The 21,089-nt window shown below is 33.8% G+C and overlaps 1 protein-coding gene and 1 pseudogene across 2 annotated transcripts; one reads left to right on the top strand and one right to left on the bottom strand.

Moving 5' to 3' along the window:
- Positions 1-817: 817 nt before the first annotated feature.
- On the bottom strand, positions 818-3,663 carry LOC149176656 (uncharacterized). Of its 2 annotated transcripts, none has more exons than XM_089423155.1 (6): positions 3,326-3,663; positions 2,446-2,532; positions 2,043-2,295; positions 1,653-1,778; positions 1,415-1,512; positions 818-1,280 (listed from the first exon to the last, which is right to left on the bottom strand). In XM_089423155.1, exons 1-6 carry the CDS (start codon positions 3,374-3,376, stop codon positions 1,146-1,148), a joined length of 750 nt encoding a protein of 249 aa, XP_089279281.1. In that variant the 5' UTR covers positions 3,377-3,663; the 3' UTR covers positions 818-1,145. The 2 variants fall into 2 exon arrangements, with proteins under 2 accessions (XP_089279281.1, XP_089279280.1); XM_089423154.1 differs by having other exon boundaries at positions 826-1,280; positions 1,653-1,784; positions 3,326-3,651.
- A 549-nt stretch (positions 3,664-4,212) lies between these two features.
- LOC149176655 (uncharacterized) lies at positions 4,213-5,017 on the top strand (annotated as a pseudogene).
- Positions 5,018-21,089: the final 16,072 nt, after the last annotated feature.

Genomic DNA, 21,089 nt, shown 5'->3' with positions numbered 1-21,089 from the left:
CCCTTTTTTGTATTATACTAACCACATGCGTCCCGGTCCACCGCTGTCCAACATATAATGTTACCCACACCCATCCCCACCAAGACGAAGCCTATAAATGGAGGCTGCCACCACACATTGATAAGCATCGCAAGAGGCAGCATTATTAGAGGTTATACATCATTCCACCCAGCATTTCCCATTGTCGATCGGAGTTTATTCATATTAGTAGAATTTATATATATATATATCATTCCACCCAGCCAGCCATGTCGATGAGGTACTCATTTGCGCCTTTTGCATTGGCAGTAATCGTAGTAGCTGCACTGGTTGTGGGCAGTGCTGTAGGCACGCCCAATACAAACTTCGTATCGTCTGCCTGTAACACGCAGAAGATCCCAAGCGGAAGTCCCTTTTATAGTACTCTCGGATCCCTCCTCGTAGATATAGAGTAGATATAGAGGGAAACACTGCCTCCAGCGGTTACGACTACAAAGCATCGCGAGCAGGCTCACCCACCGCCTATGGGCGTGGGGTTTGCAATCAGGGAATCTCTGAGTCTGATTGCACCGCCTGCCTTCAAAACCTTGGGGGCCGCATCTGGAACTTTTGTTTTCAACTATGTACCACGAACAGTTACGTTCACATCGAATTGAAATGTTATATTCCGTTGAACTTTACATGAGGATAGTGCAACTAATCTAGTTTTTAGTTTTCGTATTCTTAAATTCATCCAATCAATTATCCAAGTTTTTAATATTCTTATGACAAAATTTTCGATCTCCATTTATTGCTCGTAAAGTATCACTAATCGTATGAATTTTATAATTTAAACAAGGAGAGCTGCGACGCAGCGAGTCCCTGCATCAAGTTGACTTAGCGTGGCGCACGAATGCAGAGATCATTTGCAGCATCTCAAGGCATATGACTAGCGTGCTGTTCTCTGGCCTGAATGTGCAAATCCTAGAGGCATTGATTTCTAATGGCCGACTAATGAAAATACTCTAAAGGCTAACTAGAGTTTATGGCACGTAAGGTTTTTAGGACGGACTCAAAACGGAAGAAATGACAGTCAAAGCCGAGTTTTTCACCCTATTATGCAAAGAGTCCTGCTTGAGCACTTGATATTCTGCAAAATCTACGGCATTCTCATATGAGCAGCAATGCTAAGAAACCAGGCCCATATGACCTAGCGTGCTGTTCTCATATGCAGCATCATAGATCCAACCCGGGCCCTGTGGCTGGCCAAAATCACTGAGAGGAGCTAATGAGAAGTCAGGAGCTGGCCTCAGTTCATCCATCTGCAACCTCCAGCAAAAATAAGAGAAAAAACACAGATTTAAAAATATATCCAACAGTTCAGTGTTTGGCTATATTGTTTGAAAATGTTCTATTTCTGTACCATCTGATCATATTTTGGTTTTGAAAGTCATACCCAGCTTGGACCATTAACAGATGGCCCATCCCAGCCAATGTGAGCTACATGTCTAACATCTGTAGGATATCCAATCTCCATTTCATGATCCGTGGAAACTGCAGCAAATTAAAAACTCCAAGAAAGTTGATAAGTGCATGCATTTCACATGCAAATAAAAGGGGGAAATGCCTATTTGAAATAATATGGCTTGCCTGTGCCTATCTACCTTGGAATGATGGATAGTCAAGTTATTTACCAAATATATGGGAGAGAACTTTTAAGCCCTTTTTGAATCTCTGCCACTTTGTAGATGAATGAGACTTTGTCAATGATGAACTAAACACAGTGGTTCCAACTGGAGGTTGTTGAGAAGAGGACTCTTCTGGAGCTAGTTTAACATAGGCATGAAATGAACAATTAAAAGAATCAGCCAAATCTATGTCCTTAAATTACATTTACAACACTTAACATATGCACCATAGCTTACATTGAAAAACAGGAGAATTAGAAATCATGTTCCATGAAAGTCGAAAGAAGACAAAACTTCAGGGTCACTCATAAGAAGCAGGGATGCCAAAATTTTTGATGAAAAAATGATCATCAAATCATATATTAAATCAAAATATCTCTTTTACAGTGCAATTACCTCTAGAAAGAGATTTACTCTTGGCTGAAGAGCGTTTTGGCACGCTTTCGCAATTCAGTACTGATTTCTTTTGAGAACTTCCCTCAATTTGTGAAGCAGTTGACTCAGATTTGTCTCTCACTTGATCCTTGGTTGTAATTGTTACCGAAGAAGCACACTGAATAGTAAATGGTTTCACAGATTTCTGTATACGCTCTTTCATCTCATCTGCTGCATCTTTATCTCTAAAACCAAAGGCACGAAAACTTTCATTCTGCAAATCAATGAGTGCAACCGTTATCATAAATGAAAGCATTCCAGAGTCCAGACTAAGCATCCAAATGTTGATATCACAGATTTTACATGGAGCATTATGTGTATGTTAGAAACATTAGAAGAAAACCTTGAAAAAGGTAGTATCTACCTCTTGGCGAATTACAAAGAATCTCTCTACAGGAACACTAATTGCATCTGGCTTGCGCACTGTATGCTCAAAAAGGACTTGACCATCCTACAGTCATTCTCAAATTTTAAGTCAGAATCATTTAGGAAATAAGTATTTGCAATTAAATGTTGACGAACCATAAGCCTCAAGATTTTGTTTTATATGGACAACGTACTTTCAAATAAAAGAGATTCTACAGCACAGCAAGACTGTGAGTGATTCCAAAAGTGGCCAGACACCTGTTTTATCTTTAGGATGTAAGAGATTAAAAAAGGCATAGCCTATAACATTTAGGTCTATAACATATTTAGCTCCATGGAAGGCAAAGATAGAGGACATGCCAGAAACTGAACCAGCATAAAGTTTTGTAGAACATAATATTAGAGAGTAAAAATAAGGCTAATAGTACTGGCGACATGAAAATTAATGGACCACAAACACAAAGTTGCAATTGCGAATCAAGATAACAAAACTTAAGAATTAGATAATAAAAAGAAGATTTACGAAACCAAGATATTAGAAACCATCAACAGGAACAATGTAGCACTTTGAGCGAACCTGGTCACTAGGGGAAAACTCTAATTTTGTAAAGCATTATCCAGAGGAATGGAAAGGCTTCCTATGCTGCTAGAATTAGAAAATATCAAAATCCCAGTATGATGCAAATTTCCACATAGTCAGTGTCTACTCGCTCTGTAGATATACTTCTTAGAAGTGCAAAATGGCAGAAATAACTCATAAAAATGGCTAATGAAAAGAAGCACCTAGAGAGCACAGTCAAGGAATGCGAGCAAAACAAGAAAACTAGTACACTAGTTTTAGAACCAAATCAGATATTTGATCTCGAATTAAAACTCACAAGCAAATCATTGAGTTGAAAATGAAGTACAGCGCCACCGAGTGGTTTCATGTGAAGTTCCCCCACAGTTCGAGCTGCCTCGAACAAGGCCACTGGACACCTTGCCTGTGTAGAGTCCAACAATCATAAGTCAATTTCCCTCAGCAAGTTTCACCTTTGATATTTCAGTTTCTACATATATAAAAATTAATTACTACATTCAGTTTCCTGCATAATGAAGAACTTCAAGCAATGGCAAGGTGTCTTCTAACAAGGTTTTTATTTTTCAGAGGACCAGGCAGGAAGTCGCATGCATTGTGTTTGATATTGGTCACATTTAAAATCAAGACCAAAGTATGTCAATGTCAAAGTACTGAAAAGTGGGTCAGAGGAAACCCATATGCTTTCTGCGATTTTTAGAAGCACCCGCCATTTTAAAAGTTTACAGGTGGACCTGAGAAAATCAATACTTACCACATATGTTGGAGGCCACCCAAGAAACCCACCAAACGAACATGCAGCAAAACATAATCAACGAAATGACAGAATTTAATACAGGAATTTTAACCCAACCTGGCAAAAACAAGAAAATATACTTACATGTATCTCAATATTATGGCCGGATCCTCCTCCGCTTGTCCAACAAAAGTAAGCTCTCAACTGTACCAGCTCTCAACTAAGAAACGACAATGCAACATCAAATTTCAAATTTAAATAAAAATAAGAAAATCAACCGATGTCAATAAAAATAAAAATGAAAGTCGAAACTTTTATCCACCTTGTGGGCCCTACATGACGGCCAAGTGCCTAACACCTATCTCCCTAGCATAACACATGCAAGCTATACAGCAGGCCACCTAAGGTGGCATCAGGTTAACAGCTGTGATCAGGGAGATTGAAACCTGAAACCCGGGCACTGTAGCTGGGTGGAATACTACTACTCAAGTCCATCCTCTTCCTGGATTGAAGAAACCCACAAACGCATATTTGAAAAATCGATGGTTGCAGACCTAGACCTAGAGTGGAATCCTTTTCCATTGGAGGATGATTTCTTTGCCATCAGAAAGAAATGGCTCTGCGATTTCAATTCGAATGTGAAGAAGGCCATAGAGAAGGAGCCCTTCACCTTACCATTCGCAGGTTTCGACAGATCACAGGAGTACGTGGGGATTCATTCGCTATTCAAAGAATAGTAGAGAAAGCTCAGTTCCGCAGGGATGAATTCGTGAAGGACCTGGCTGATCGAATGACAGCGATGGAGATGAGTGTGGAAAAGCTCAAGGATTTGAAGGCCAAGAAGGAAACTAAACCTGAAAAAGCAAAGCCACTGCCATGTGCATGTACTGTGAAGAAGTCCTTAAAGCAAGAATGGAAGGGGGATAATGGTGTGAAGGGCAAGATTTCATACAAATGGGAAGAATCTAAGAATAAAGTCACCGATCCCATCACAATAACAATTCCTGGAGCGCGGCAGGGGGAGTTCAAAACCATTCGAGTTGAAAAATATACTGTTATCAATGATAACAAGTCTTCAGATGCTAAGATCCGAGTCATTCCACTTGAAGAAGGCGGTGGGAGCAGCAGTAGCAGCAGCAGCCACAGCAGAAGGAGTTGTCTCCCCAGGATGCTGCTGTGATCATTCAGACCTGCTTTCGGGAATATCTGGTTCGTCGTTCCCAAAACCTTCGAAAGAATTGCGCTGAAGACAGTTGAAAAATGTGAGGCAGTCTAGGTTTTGAGATTTAGAATAGATTTCGAAATTTCAATTTTCGTTTATTTCTATGAAAATAACGGCGTTTTGTAACTCATCTTTGCCCATACGCTTATAGACGACCATAACGAACTATGGCGGTACTAATTTAAGTCAAACAGAAACTGAAATTTCTAGATGTGATTGAAGTACCTGATACCGTGAAGTAGGGAGCTTTTCAAGAGATGGGCGAACTTTCATTGTAGGCCTCGCTCAAAGTAGAAGAGCCCGTTCCCTCCATTTTCGATTCCTTCGGTTGAACCTATTGTCGAAGAAGAGGTAATTCTTTCACAGAAAGTATTTGAAGTGAGCTGTGGCACGTAGGTATTTACGTAACTATTCACCACACCCAAACGCCTCAAGGTCTCATCGAAGAAACAAGACACGCAGTAGATTTCACAAGGATCTGTGCAGAAGCTGTGATGGGCTTCATAGCTGTGGCCACGGACGAAGATGAACAGAACAGACCCTGTCGAACAGACCCTGTCGAGGCTCTGAGAAAAACCAGAACGGGGTTTTGAGCACAGAGGTGTTGATATTGGGGCCTCTGCTGATGCACCTGAATCAATTGGATCAACGGAGGCTAGGTGAAATGCGGGTGATACCTTTGCTTTCGACTCTAGTGGTGCTCCGGCCCCCCGCCTTCGCTAGAACAAGGACCCTGTCGAGGCTCTGAGAAAAACCAGAAGAATGAAACTGTCGAGGGGTTTTGCGCATAGAGGTGTTGATATTGGGGCCTCTGCTGAGCCGGTAGGCGGACACCTCCCGCCATGCAACCCTTTACCATATGGCGGACACCTGCACAACAGGGATTAACAAACCTTACCATATGTATGCCGTTCGGATATCATACGAAATAACATTAAACATTAGCCAATTAATCTTAGCATTAAGAGCAAACCGCTAACGGTCAGGCCCTGTTCATTGTGCCTAAATAGCAATTTAGGCTATGGTCGGGCCTCTTCCGCCTCGGGAAGAGGCCAAATAAGATGGCGAAGGTAAAGTCAACTCAAGTCAACTCCAAACTTTACAATATAAATGCAAATAACATACGAAAAGTTTGCAAATTAATGCTAACTGGGCTCCGAACGGTTACTATAGTCCCTGCCGGATGCCAGATGGCAGGGACTAAAAACGATAAAACTAATTTAATTATATATTATAAGGGTAAAAATTAATGTTATTAAGCCTAATTTTAATTTAATGTATTTTTATTACTTTTCTCAATTTTAATAATGTGAAATGTATCATAAAGTAATTTTGATGAGTATGGGCGTTTAATTGATATGTTTAAGCTAATTTAATGTTTATGAATTATTTATATAGTTATATTAATTCTTCTTCTTTATTTTGTTGGATAAATGAATCTCTTCATTCATTACAAAATGTTTCATATAGCTTGAATTACCGAAGGATAACTAAAATTCACCAGTTTTTTAAAGTAGTAAGCTTTCTACCACTAACAAACAATTCAAAAATGACTATGATAATGAGAACCACATAGAAGACTCCTTGCAGATTCGAGATTTCAAGGGGAAAATTCCCCAAGTTCACTAATTTCTACCCTATAGGGTATATGTGTGTGTAAAACCAGTAAATATCTATCTTAATTTTGGATATAACAAAATTTAAGTTGAATCAAATATAGCCCTATGCAAACACTTTCTCAAATTTCCACACAACATGAGATTTATAGCTTACGAAATTTATCTCTCTACACTTTATAAATCCGAGATAATATAAATCTATGTTTTTAATATATTTGAACTTATTTATATACATAAATAAGGTATAGTTGATATTAAATATTTTACTTCATTATCTAATTAAAAAAATATAGTTGATACTTGGAAGTTTGGATAATTATATGGAAGCAAACTGTCACTACATCATTAAATGTTTATGAAGCTATTGATTTTCTGATTGGATAGATGGTTGTTAAGAGAGAATATCTTACACTAGATGGAAATCCAAGAAATAATGATGGTTATGTGTTCATGGATTATAGGCAAGGTGCAATGAAATATCACTCTATACACTTAATCATTGCTACAAACATGCAACTGCAAGCCCATCCTTGAAGGAGCTTGCACAAGGTACAATACTTCCTACATCATTTTGACGAAAAGAGACTGGTGGAAACTATTAGCAATAGAGATTATCTAGATTACTTACATGAATGGAATCAAGTAGCTATAAGAGAGGTAGAATGGCATGTACACCCTTATATAGACTATATTTAGGTATTTGGATTCTTATCGTATTACTTTCCATGCATATATGATGCAAATGACTATTTTTTTCTTATAGTTACATGTCACTAATATTATTTTAATGCATGGGGCTACCCCCATTGAACTATTTGTGTATTTCATTTCGAAATGTTACGTCCAGTTTGAATTTGCATGCATGTAGGTTTTAAATTTTTAGATTCATGGTATACTGATCTCAAAACATACTTAATTTAAAGGGCATACTTCTCCAAGCATGTACTAGATATAAAAACCACTTTTTACAATAATTTATATAATATAAAAATATGTTTATTATATTAAAGTTTCATATTAGGTCACTTAATAATTTAAATGCTATGTTATATCAAATCAACACGAACAAGAAATTTTCAAATTTACATAATCATGAAGATAATGCATATGAAAAATAAAAATTGCAATCACAAAATTTTGGAAGGTAAGATACTTTATAGATGTATTGAATAAATGAAATAAATATGAGTTAATTTATCACAAAATTGTTACAATAACTACATCTCCAAACTCTACCATAGAAAAATCATGGAATGGCTACCCACCACAAAATATTCCCAACAAGGTAGCATTAATATAATAAGGACATTATTTCATACAAGTCAAATACCCTCCAAGCAAGATCTTCCTTGGGATCAACACCACTCCTCTATTATTGTTCTCTCTCTAACAAGCTATTAGTTGATAGTTTCATCTTCAATGATTTACTATCCAAGTGTCCTCATGCAAGACGATTCTCCTCTTACTATGTGCCACATGTACCAGATGCTATTTTCATTAGATTAATAGATTTCTAAGCCCCCCATTGTATTGGATACCTTTCAATACTATAACTTTGAGAAGGGTTTGACATGATGTAAAAAGTTAAATATATATAATGTAATATTTTCAAGAATAATTTATTTTCAACTATGATTACTTGCATTTAAATGGGTTCCAATGGAATTAATGGTTTGGTAGTCTTAGTTTCAATTTTATGGAGAGTTGCAATTCACTTCCAAAATCGATTTAGGGACATGCTTTTATTTTCATCTATGGTTTTAAACAAAAGAAAGTGGAAAAAGGGATTTGTGTAACCTTCAAAATTTATGTCTGGCAAAGGCCACTTAAGAAGACACTAAAAAACTGCTAAAACAAAAACCAAGAAATATCATCAATGACTCGAAAGGTCAAACTTGGATTTGCAATCAAATAGATCACCAAAAGCAATCTATCAGAAGATGATAAAATAACAAGGGAGTTCAAGGGAAGTTTTAGGACTATAGCTCAATGTATATAACAAACTCACATAACAAAAATGATCTATAAAGGAAAATTTAAACCAAATCCCCATTCAAGGCCAAGAGTAGAGAAATCTTGAAATAAATGAGAATTTTGAGATATAATCAAGTAGATAGATCTGAGATACTCAACCAGACCTCTCACATCTAGTTTCTGCAAGAATACAAATAACAAGGAGAAAATGTGCTACCAAAAGCAAGCAAAACAAAGCAAGAAAACTTTGATTGAGACACCAAAATTGAAAAATTAATCAGATCTAATTCAAAAAAAAATGATACAGATATGACATAGATATAAATATCTATAATTAGAAGAGAATATATTTGAGAAAAAAAAAACAAATCTACAGAAACTTAGAAAATAAAATAGAATAAAATAAAGATAGTAGAATTCTTCAAAGATGATCTATGACTCAAAATTGATTAAAAAATTAAAATATAATATACCAAAAGGAATCTATGAAAGATTGTGATCTAATGGTCTTTTTCTCATGTAAAATAGAGTTCCAAGCTATGAAAAGATACCACTAAATGAAATTTGCGCATCCTTCAAGAAAAAATAGAAAATAAGTTGATATTTTAACCAACAATATTTTCCTTTTCATGGCTCCATTTTAGGAGATTTTTTTTTGGTAAAATTTTGACAAGAATTAGGATATGCATTTGTTTTACTCAGATTCTGTATAAAAAATATAGAATTTGACCTGAAACCTGTGATCTAGTATTTTCTTGTTTTAAAAAAAATAAAAGATCAAAAGTCGATTTGGATCTAATTTAAGGTCATTTATTTTCAAATATAAAGAAACTGAGTCTGAAAAGCACCTAGAGAAGGTCAAAAGTAGTAGATAAAACTCAAATTCCAATTGAAAAAATCACCAGTAAAACATGACATTGGAAACACCGTGGTAGAGTCCCCACTGGAGTAACCAATTTTTTTATCATCAAAATCATTCAATCACAACGAGTTGTTTCTCCATGAGTCTTGCCCAAGATTCACCAGAACATGTGGGAATGCATGTGTAATTAAACATTCTTGAATCACATGAAAGCAAAGATGTAAATTGTAGAGGAAAGATGGTAGATCTTTCCTCCCAAATGTAGAAGCAGATGGTTGAAACAACCAACTTAAGGGAATACACTAGAAATCATAGCTCCAAAGTTCCAAGACAAATACCTAAACAAAGCCAACCAACAATACTATCAAGGTACATCTTCCAGGATCATGTCAATAGAATAATAATCAATAACCATTAAACAACATATAATAATAAAAGGAAATCAACATGAGGGAATGGAATTTCCCTTATTGTAATGACAAACTCGGATAATAAAAGAAAGTTATACCATCACATGGATACTCTTCTCTCCAACATACATTTCTTATCTCCACCTCTAGTGAGGACAACTTCAACAAAATAACAGAGCTCTCCCACTATATCAGACTCTGTAGATCTCCTTTCCCTTTGGCATGAATAGTTTATATAGTCCTTTTTCCCTCTTTGGGAGAATGTATGTGGACACCTAGCGGATATAGATGTTAGGTAACTTCTACAATAATTTTCTCCTAGCCAACTTATAAGAAAGTAGATCAAGCTTATCTCGCAGGGAATGAAAAATTATGCAAGTCTTAGAAAGGACAAATGTTGGCCAATTTGATCTCTCTTGTAATGAGAAACCCTAGAACCTTTTTCTCAATTATGATTTTATTCACAATCTCAGTTATGAAATAATTATTATTTCATAAATATGAAATTGGGACAAAATAATAATGATAAATTACTCAATTATGTATTTTCACCCCTTTATCATCTAATAACTCATTTGTAAGACCCATATAAGTAAAATAAAGGATCAAAGGGGATGCATTCTATTCAATAATAGAGGTATGTTGAACTTCGGTCCCTCTCACTATAATGGAGCAAAAATAGGGTTATGACAATTATTGCTGTAATTTTTTCATGTGCACTCTCAACAACTTTTCTTCCTTCTTGCATTTAGGAACATATCAATGTCTTCACTTTCCATTTCTTTATCATTGAAATTTCTTCTATATCCCTTCTTTTTTTCCCTACATAAAACAAATTATTCCATGAAATTTCTACTTATTCCTACAAACATTGATTGTTAGTGTCCAAATAAAAGTAAATTAGTGTCCCAAGATACATGGGTTCATTCTGTTACATTGGTCAATTTTCTTTGAATATAGATTAGCTACATGGTTCGTTAACATGTTAAAATTGAGTAAATCTTACTCACTTGTTAAGATTACTCTATCTAGCATTTCTCCCTTAATTCCATGTCAAGCTCAAATATAATTCTACTTGCGACCCTTGTAACTATCCATGTGGCTACAAGTCTACTTACCCCCTTGTGCCAAGTGGTTGATTTCACAACTTGATGTCCCATCCTCTCTAAATATAAAATGGTACATGTTATATGATTACATGTGTTATCACATGAATACATGTATGTCTGAAGCAATATGTCTTAGAAGACACCATGGGAATTCAACTTGTACAACCTCGATTGAAACTTTTGGGATGTTGGGTTCAATTGATCACACATCTCTTGTACTATCACATCAAATAAAACCATAGTTTTTCCAAAATTTCACTCACTTGAATTTACCTTTAAGATATAGTTTTCAATTTAGCATGAACCATTATGACCTAAAGAAATGATAACTTCTCCTTACAAATTCTTTTGAGATCAAATGACTTTGTAACATGGGAAGACTTACCTTATATAATATCTTCATCATAAAAGTAACTCTTTACAATTCTTCCAATTTGACCAAACCCCAATGTACTTGAATGTGATGCATTATTATTTTCCTATTCCAACACTTTTCTTGTGCATTCCCTTTTCTCCTACATCGATTCGAATATTATTCCTTTTGCACTTGATTTGATTTGTTGCATTGGTACCTGTAGATGATTCACCTGTTATTAATTTCTTTTCTTTCACTAATTTGATCGCTTTGTTATTTATTTGACCTTCATAATTGAGGCCTTATTTCACTATATTACATGTATCTGAATGGATTTCTGGACATCTTGACCATTTATGCCTAAATGTCTCCCATCAAAACACATTTTGTACAAAAGCTTGAAACCAATTACTTGTATGTGTTTCCAAAAGATCATATTTCATAATATTCACTAACATATTCATATTTATAAATATCACCATGTTCATCACTTTGTGCCTCATAAGATGAGATAAGAACATCAACATTTCTATCTTCATTCAAGTGACAAGTGTCACGGTAACTATTAATCTTCTATATCAAGCCACTTGCATCACAAATTTTATCGCCATACTTCCTACTATTTTAACTATATTTCTTAACTTTCAATTGCTAACAACATATTTCCATTTTCTAATAACTCTTATGGAAAGGACTCTTTGAATTTATCATTTTGATCTCAAATTTTGTAAATATTAACTACCGATTGCTTCATTGGTTCCAACCTTTCCTTTAATATGTTGATATGTTATGCACTGAGACCAATAAATTCGTGATAACGTTTATTATCTCATGATCTCAAATATGCCACATTTACCATTAAGGAATCATTTTCTTTTGTAACATTTCTATTTTTAAATACAGGAGGAATGACCTGTTATAGAGTTTTGTGAACCCAATGTTTCAGACTACAAAGTGAGTCCATCATCAGGGGCTACAACAATAGATATTCTAGATATATTACTGATGTATCCATGAGCTATATTTAAGGTTATATATCTATATATATATATATATATATATATATATATATATATATATATATATATATATATATATATATATATATATATATCTAGATATAGATATAGATATGTATGTATGTATATATATGTATGTATATATATATATATGTATATATGTATATATGTATACATATACATATATACATATACATATATACATATACATATATACATATACATATATATATATATATATATATATATATATATATATATATATATATATATATATATATATATATATATATATATATATATATATATGTTATGAAAGAAATTAATCTAAGAAATTAGGTCGGACAATCTCCAATTCTGTTAATATTCAGATTTAAAATGTTGGGTTCATAAAAATCTATAACAAGTCATTCCTCCTCAATTTACAACTATATTCACTTGTATGGATTCATTATTTAACAACATTTCTATTTATTACAAAGCTTCATCAACATTTTTTCGTACTAGGTCAATTTCATATTAGCATTTTGAAGTATTTATTCCTCCATTTACCATTTTAAAAGAATTCTCACCTTTTAAGAATAAACACAACAGATAGGGTGATGTATTAATATCACTAAAGGTCTGTTTCCTTCTAGCACTAAATTTTGGTTTATATATTCATAATTGTTTATTTCGTAGTTGGACCTACTAAAATGCTCCACACCTTGTCTTTGTTGAGAAATGTTCAAAGAAAATGAATGTTGTGGCACCTCATTCTATTTTAGCTATATCAACTTAGTGCAACATTATGGCTTAAATATCCTTAGAGAATCATTCCTTAAGGAGATCCGCTTTTGTAGATTTTAGGCTAGATTCCTTTTTCTAGAGAATGAACAATTTTGGTGGTTGATTAATTAATCTTGGTTGTATCATAACCCTTTTCTCTTTTGTTTTTCCTTTTTCTTTTTTAAAGTCAGTAGAGAAGTATTACATTACTATATAAGCATAGAGTACATCATAACAGTTGGTTTTCCATATTGAAAAACCAGACTAGCGACAATAAAAGATAGTCTTGACCACACATTTAACCAGACATGCCATAAGGATTTTTTTGTCTCTGGCATCCCTTATATAGATTTTCTAAATTATATATTCCTTCAGTGTATCTTTGCACCTATAGGGGCAATTACTAGTTATTACATTTCTCAATTTTAATAATGTAAAATATATCATAAAATAATTTTGATGCCTATGGGCATTTAATTGATATGGTTAAGCTAGTTTAATGTTTATGATTTATTTATATAGTTATATTAATTATTCTTCTTTATTTTGTTTTATAAACGGATCTCTTCATTCATAAGAAAAAGTTTCATATAGCTTGAATTACCAAAGGAGGACTAAAATGTAGGAGATTTCTTAAACTAGCAAGCTTTCTACCAATAAAAAGCAATCCAAAAATGAATATGATAACGAGAAGCACATAGAATATCCCTTGAGGATTCAACATTTCAATGGGAAAATTCATGTGACACCTGTATGACTTCCCCCGAGTTCACTAATTTTTACCCTACAGGATATATTTGTGTGTGTGTGAAAAAAAAGTAAATATCTATCTTAATTTTGGATATAACAAAATTTAAGTTGAATCAAATTTATCCCCGTGCAAACATTTTTCTCAAATTTCCACTCAAAATGAGATTTATATCTTAGAAAATTATCTCTCTACAGTTTATAAATCCAAAATAATATAAATCTATGTTGTTAATATAATTGAACTTATTTATATACATAAATAAGATATAGTTGATATTAAATATTTTACTTGATTATCTAATTAAGTAAAATATAGTTAATACTTGTAAATTTGGATAATTATTTTGGAGCAAACTCTGACTACAACATTAAATGTTTATGAAGCCATTGATTTTTCCCATTGGATGGTTGTTAAGAGAGAATATCTTACACTAGATGGAAATCCAAGAAATAACGATAGTTATGTGTTCATGGATTATAGGCAAGGTGCAATGGGATATCACTCTACACAGTTAATCATTGGTACAAACATGCAAGTACAAGCCCTTTCTATGTTTTTAATATAATTGAACTCATTTATATACATAAGTAAGATATAGTTGATATTAAAAATTTTACTTCATTATCTAATTAAATAAAATATAATTGATACTTGGAAGTTTGGATAATTATTTGGAAGCAAACTCTCACTACATCATTAAATGTTTATGAACCTATTGATTTTCCAATTGGATAGATGGTTGTTAAGAGAGAATATCTTACACTAGATGGAAATCCATGAAATAACAATAGTTATGTGTTCCTGGATTATAGGCAAGGTGCAATGGAATATCACTCTACACACTTAATCATCGGTACAAACATGGAACTACAAGCCCTTTCTTCAAGGATCTCGCACAAGGTACAATACTTCCTATCTCATTTTGACCACAAGAGATGACTAGTGGACACTATTAGTAATAGAGATTATCTATATAACTTACATGAATGGAATAAAGTAGCTATAAGAGAGGTAGAAGGACATGTTCACCCTTACAGAAACTATATTTAGGTATGTGGAATGTTATGCTATTACTTTCCATGCATATATGATGCAAATGAATATTTTTTTCTTATAGTTACATGTGACTGATATTATTTTAATACATAGGGCCACCACCATTGAAGTATTTGTTTATTTTATTTCAAACTGTTATGTTTCCCATTTGAATTTTCATGTATGTAGGTTTTAAATTTATATATTCATGGTATACTAATCTCAAAACATACCTAATTTAAAGGGCATACTTTCGCAAGCATGTACTAGATATAAAAATCACTTTTTACAATAGTTTATATAATATTAAAATATGTTTATTAGATTAAAGATTCATATTAGGCCCCGGGATGCGGGTGTCAGATAGGATGGGACGGGAGTGGGCGACAGGCCACATGCCAGCCATATGCCATCACGTGGCAGACATTAGAGGCACAGGCATTGTAAGCGGCTGGTGTAAGGTGCTGCAACAGAGCATAGTAAATGCCCTGCATGGCAATTTGGCTCAAGCAGAGGCTGCAGTTATAGCAGGCGCCCTCTAAGGTAAGGTAGCTGAGGCTATAAACCATATCGCTGCATATGGTCAGGGAATGTTGGTGGTTCTTCTTTCTGGAAGGTCTCTGCAATTACGGTTGCCTTGCCTCTCCGTCTCCACCGGGATCTCCTCGCTGTCTGTTTGGGGTACTCCGCAGTCTATTCCGGCAGCTTGTTGTTTGGATTATTGTGTGGTCTGTTTGAATTTCCTCTCCTTGACCCCTGTAAGGATGGTGAGACCTCGATAGCATCTGTTGAGCCGTCGAGGCACTTCCAGAGGAGGAACCTTAGGTAGCCACGATGCAGAAAATTCCGTCTACTATTGTCATTGCAATAACTTACGCTCCACTGGAGCTAATCCCCTTCACTCCAGTCAATTCATGGATGTTGGTCCATCGAGCTCGGCCGCCTTGCCTGCCTTTGGCTCTACTATCTTCAATTTTAGCAGTTCCATGAAAGGCTCGCAGATTAGTGCACATGTTTTGGTCCTGTTCATTGAAAATTCCCAAGAAGACAATAACTCCCTGGATGAACATCGACAGAGGAAAGCTAACAACAAGATGCAAGAAGCAAAGGTTCCTAAAACTGACCCAGAGAAGGAAGTTAAAGATCCTTCCTCAGACCTGGAAAATGTCACAAAAAGCAGGCTAGATCAGAGGGAGAAGACCAGCGAAGCATAAGACACTGCCCCCACTGCTGCTGAAAGGGAGGCCTACAGTTGGTGCCGGGTAGAGGAGGTGAAAATGGACGAATAGCGATGCCTGAGCTCAAGGTTCACATGGCTCTTCTATTTGGTCTTCTGGTCTATTTTGTTGTCTATCTTGGCTTGTTTTTGGCATCAGTGCTCTGTGTTTATGTCCTTGTAACTTCATTAATGGGCTGGTTATTGTTAGTCTCCCATGCGTGGGATAATTCAGATTTCTGGTCAGCGCCCCTGCGTGGGCTAGCTCTTGTGGATGGTATAGCTTCTCTATTTGGTGCCCTTGCGTGGGCTAGTTTTTTTATTAGCCTCAAATGACTTTCTAATATGGGAATACTTACCTTGTATAATATCTTCATCATAAAAGTAAATCTTTACAATTCTTGAAATTTGACCCAACCCCAATGTACTTGAACGTGATGCTTTATTATTTTCTTATTCCAACACTTAGCTTGTGCATTTCGTTTTCTCCTACATCGATTGCAATATTATTCCTTCTGCACTTGATTTGATTTGTTGCATTGGTACCTATAGATGATCCACCTGTTATTAATTTCTTTTCTTTCACTAACTTGATCGCTTCGTTATTTATTTAACCTTCATAATTGAGACCTTCTTTCTCTGTCTTACATGTATTTGAATAGATTTCATGATATCTTGAACATTTATGCCTAAATGTCTCCCATCAAAACACATTTTGTACAGAATCTTGAAAACAATTACTTGTATGTGTTTCCAAAAGATCATATTTCATCATATTCACTAACATATTCATATTTATAAATATCACCATGATCATCGCTTTTTGCTTCATAAGATGAGATAAGAACATCAACATTGCTATCTTCATTCAAGTGTGTCACAGTAAATATTAATATTCTAAATCAAGCCACTTGTATCACAAATTTTATCACCATACTTCCTACTATTTTAAATATATTTCTTAATTTTCAATTTCTAACAACACCTTTCCATTTTCTAATAACTCTTATGGCAAGGACTGTTTGAATTTATCACTTTGATCTCAAATTTTGTAAAGATCAACTACCCATTGCTTCAATGGTTCCAACTTTTCCTCTAATATGTTGATATGTTGTGCACTGAGACCAATAAATTCGTGATAATGTTTATTATCTCATGATCTCAAATATGCTACATTTACCATTAAGGAATCATTTTCTTTTTTAATATTTCTATTTATTACAAGCTTCATCAACATTTTGTTATACTAGGTCAATTTCATATCAGCATTTTGAAGTATTTTTTCCTCCATTTTCCATTTTAAAAGAATTCTCACCTTTTATGAATAAACACAACAGATAAGGTGATGTATTAATATTCACTAAAGGTCTCTTTCCTTCTAGCAGTAAATTTTTGTTTATATCTTCATAATTGTTTATTTCATAGTTGGACCTACTGAAATGCTCCACACCTTATCTTTGTTGAGAACTATTCAAAGAAAATGAATGTTGTGGCACCTCATGCTATTTTAGCTATATCAACTTAGTGCAACATTGTGGCTTAAATATACTTAGAGAATCATGCCTTAAAGAGATCCTCTTTTGTAGATTTTAGGCTAGATTCTTTTTTCTAGAAAATGAACAATTTGGGTGGTTGATTAATTAATCTTGGTTCTATCAGAACCCTTTTCTCTCTTTTTTTTTAAAGTCAGTAGAGAAGCATTATGTTACTATATAAGCATAGAGTACATCATAACCAATTGGTCTTTCATATTGAAAACCAGACTAGATACAGTAAAAGATAGTCTTGACTACACATTTAACCAAACATGCCATACATATTTTTTTTGTCTCTGGTATCCCTTATATATATTTTGTAAATTATAAATTCCTTTGGTGTATCTTTGCACCTATAGGGGCAATTACTAGTTATTACTTTTCTCAATTTTAATAATGTGAAATGTATCATAAAATAATTTTGATACCTATAGGTGTTTAATTGATATGGTTAAGCTAGTTTAATGTTTATGAATTATTTATATAGTTATATTAATTATTCTTCTTTATTTTGTTTTATAAATGGATCTCTTCATTCGTAAGAAAAGGTTTCATATAGCTTGAATTACCAAAGGAGGAGTAAAATGTAGGAGATTTCTTAAACTAGAAAGCTTTCTACCAATAAAAAACAATCTGAAAATGAATATGATAATGAGAACTACATAGAATATTCCTTGAGGATTCAACATTTCAATAGGAAAATTCATGTGACATCTGTATGACTTCCCCCGATGTCACCAATTTTTACCCTACAGGATGTGTGTGTGTGTGTGTGTGTGTGTGAAAAAACAGTAAATATCTATCTTAATTTTGGATATAACAAAATTTAAGTTGAATCAAATTTATCTGCGTGCAAACATTTTTCTCAAATTTCCACTCAAAAATGAGATTTATATCTTATAAAATTATCTCTCCACACTTTATAAATTGCAAATAATATAAATCTATGTTTTTAATATAATTTAACTTATTTATATACATAAATAAGATATAGTTGATATTAAATATTTCACTTGATTATCTAATTAAGTAAAATATAGTTAATACTTGTAAATTTGGATAATTATTTGGAAGCAAACTCTCACTACATCATTAAATGTTTATGAATCCATTGGTTTTCCAATTGGATAGATGGTTGTTAAGAGAGAATATCTTACACTAGATGGAAATCCAAGAAATAACAATAGTTATGTGTTCATGGATTATAGGCAAGGTGCAATGGGATATCACTCTACACACTTAATCATTGGTACAAACATGCAATTGCAAGACCTTTGTTGAAGGATCTCCCACAAGGTACAATACTTCCTACCTCATTTTGACCACATGAGACTGGTGGAAACTATTTCCAATAGAACTTATCTAGATTACTTACATGAATGTGATCAAGTAGCTACAAGAGAGGTATCATGACATGTTCAGCCTTATATAAACTATATTTAGGTATGTGGATTGTTATTCTATTAATTTCCACGCATATATGACACAAATGAGCATTTGTTTCTTATTGTTACATGTGACTAATATTATTTTAATGCATGGGGACACCACCATTGAATTGTTTGTTTATTTTATTCAAAATGTTACGTCTCTAGTTTGAATTTTCATGTATATATGTTTTAAATTTATATATTCATGGTATACTGATCTCCAAACATACTTAATTTAAAGGGCACACTTCTCCAAGCATGTACTAGATCTGAAAATCACCTTTTACAATAATTTATATAATACAAATATATGTTTATTATGTTAAAGTTTCATATTAGATCACTTAATAATTTAAATTCTATGTTATATCAAATTAACATGAACAAGAAATCGTGAAATTTACTTAATCATGAATATAGTGCAAGATGAAAAATCAAAATTGCAATCACACAATTTTGGAAGGTAATACAGATATTGAATAAATGAAATAAATATGACTAAATTTATCACAAAATTGTTACAATCCCCGCATCTCCAAACTCTAGCATAGCAAAATCATGAAATGGCTACCCACCACAAAAGATTCACAACAAGGTAGCATTAAAATAATAAGGAAATTATTCCATTCAAGTCAAACAACCTACAAGCATGATCATCATTGGGATTAACACCATTCCTCTATTATTGTGCTCTCTCTAACAAGCTAGCAATTGGTAGCTTCATCTTCCACGATTTACTATCCATGTGTCTTCATGCAAGACAATTCTCCTACTTCATCATCTTTTTGTATTAGAAGGTTTGTATCTTCTGGTATTGATATAGTATTTTCAGCTTCTCCTCTATCTCTCCAACTTTGGGAAGGTTAGAAACATAATGTAGTGCATTTTTCTTCTACTTTTGAATATTTTACGTTTTATTTTGATTCCTTAATTGAATTAGCGTTGGCCTTTCACGTGCTAACATACTTTGCTTTTTATCTTAATGAGCAGATGTATAATGATATGTCATTTTGGTTCTTCCATTTAGGATGTAGCGAATGCTGGAGGTCAGATTATTTGCTTAAATAACAGGTTGTTTCTCTATACTTAAACTTTTATTGTACTATGTCAGCCATGATTTCCAGATATTGGTGAATTTCTACTTCCATGGACTATTGTTCTAGGTAGAACCACCTGGGATCACTTCCCATCAGCCCAAACATAGAGCCTGACCCCAAGAGTGTTGAGAGAAATTGAACTTGAGACCTCTCAATAGCAAAAATGCTTAAGTATAGGGACTTGACGAGTTGAGCCAATCCTTGGGCATATACATAAAATTTCACTCAATCTAGTAAAGATGTTCATTTCTAAAAGTTTTCCTCAATCAATTCATTTTTCCCATTTGTTTTTCCTTTTAATAGTGACCTTTTATAGCAATGTGAGATAATGACAGCCAAGTGTTTTTGAAAGAGCTATTTATGCCACACTATTCAACTGAATGTTATTTAGAGGAAATTGACTTTTGATTAATGGGCATGACACATCATGACATCGATTTGTTGGATAATGTACAAATCTTGTCATTTAATTGTAATGTAAATTACAATAAGGTAAAACGTACCAAGTCCACAACAAATACTTAAACCCCAAAAAATTACTGGTAGCGTACAAATATCAAATATGCTATAAATTGGAAAATTTCTAAGCTCGTTGACACTGTATAAGGTCATAAGAAACAATTCAATGAGACACATTATGCCAAGGCATCTCAACATTCGAGAACAATTTTCATGTTCTAAATCAAGATTCCAATCTGCAAAATTTTAAGTGACACTTCGTGTAGTTATGGTGAGTTCCTTTATTGGTTTTCAATACATCAGGGTATATCTTAGATCCTTTGCATGCTAAGGAGTGGCTTAGATTTTCATATCTCACAAAGTCCCCTTTCACTTAGTTCAATATGCAAATCTGGGAAGGTCTTTTCTCCCTTTTCAATTTGTTTCAAAACCTACCTCGAGTCGTCTTTTTCATCTATCCAAGACTTG

This window comes from Pinus tabuliformis, chromosome 4_1 (genome assembly GCF_031772625.1).
Source record: "Pinus tabuliformis cultivar Carrire ecotype Pingquan chromosome 4_1, CPIR1, whole genome shotgun sequence".
Taxonomy (NCBI): domain Eukaryota; kingdom Viridiplantae; phylum Streptophyta; class Pinopsida; order Pinales; family Pinaceae; genus Pinus; species Pinus tabuliformis.
The sequence above is the reverse complement of the archived record's forward strand: the minus strand, read 5'-3'. Positions and strand labels throughout refer to the sequence as shown.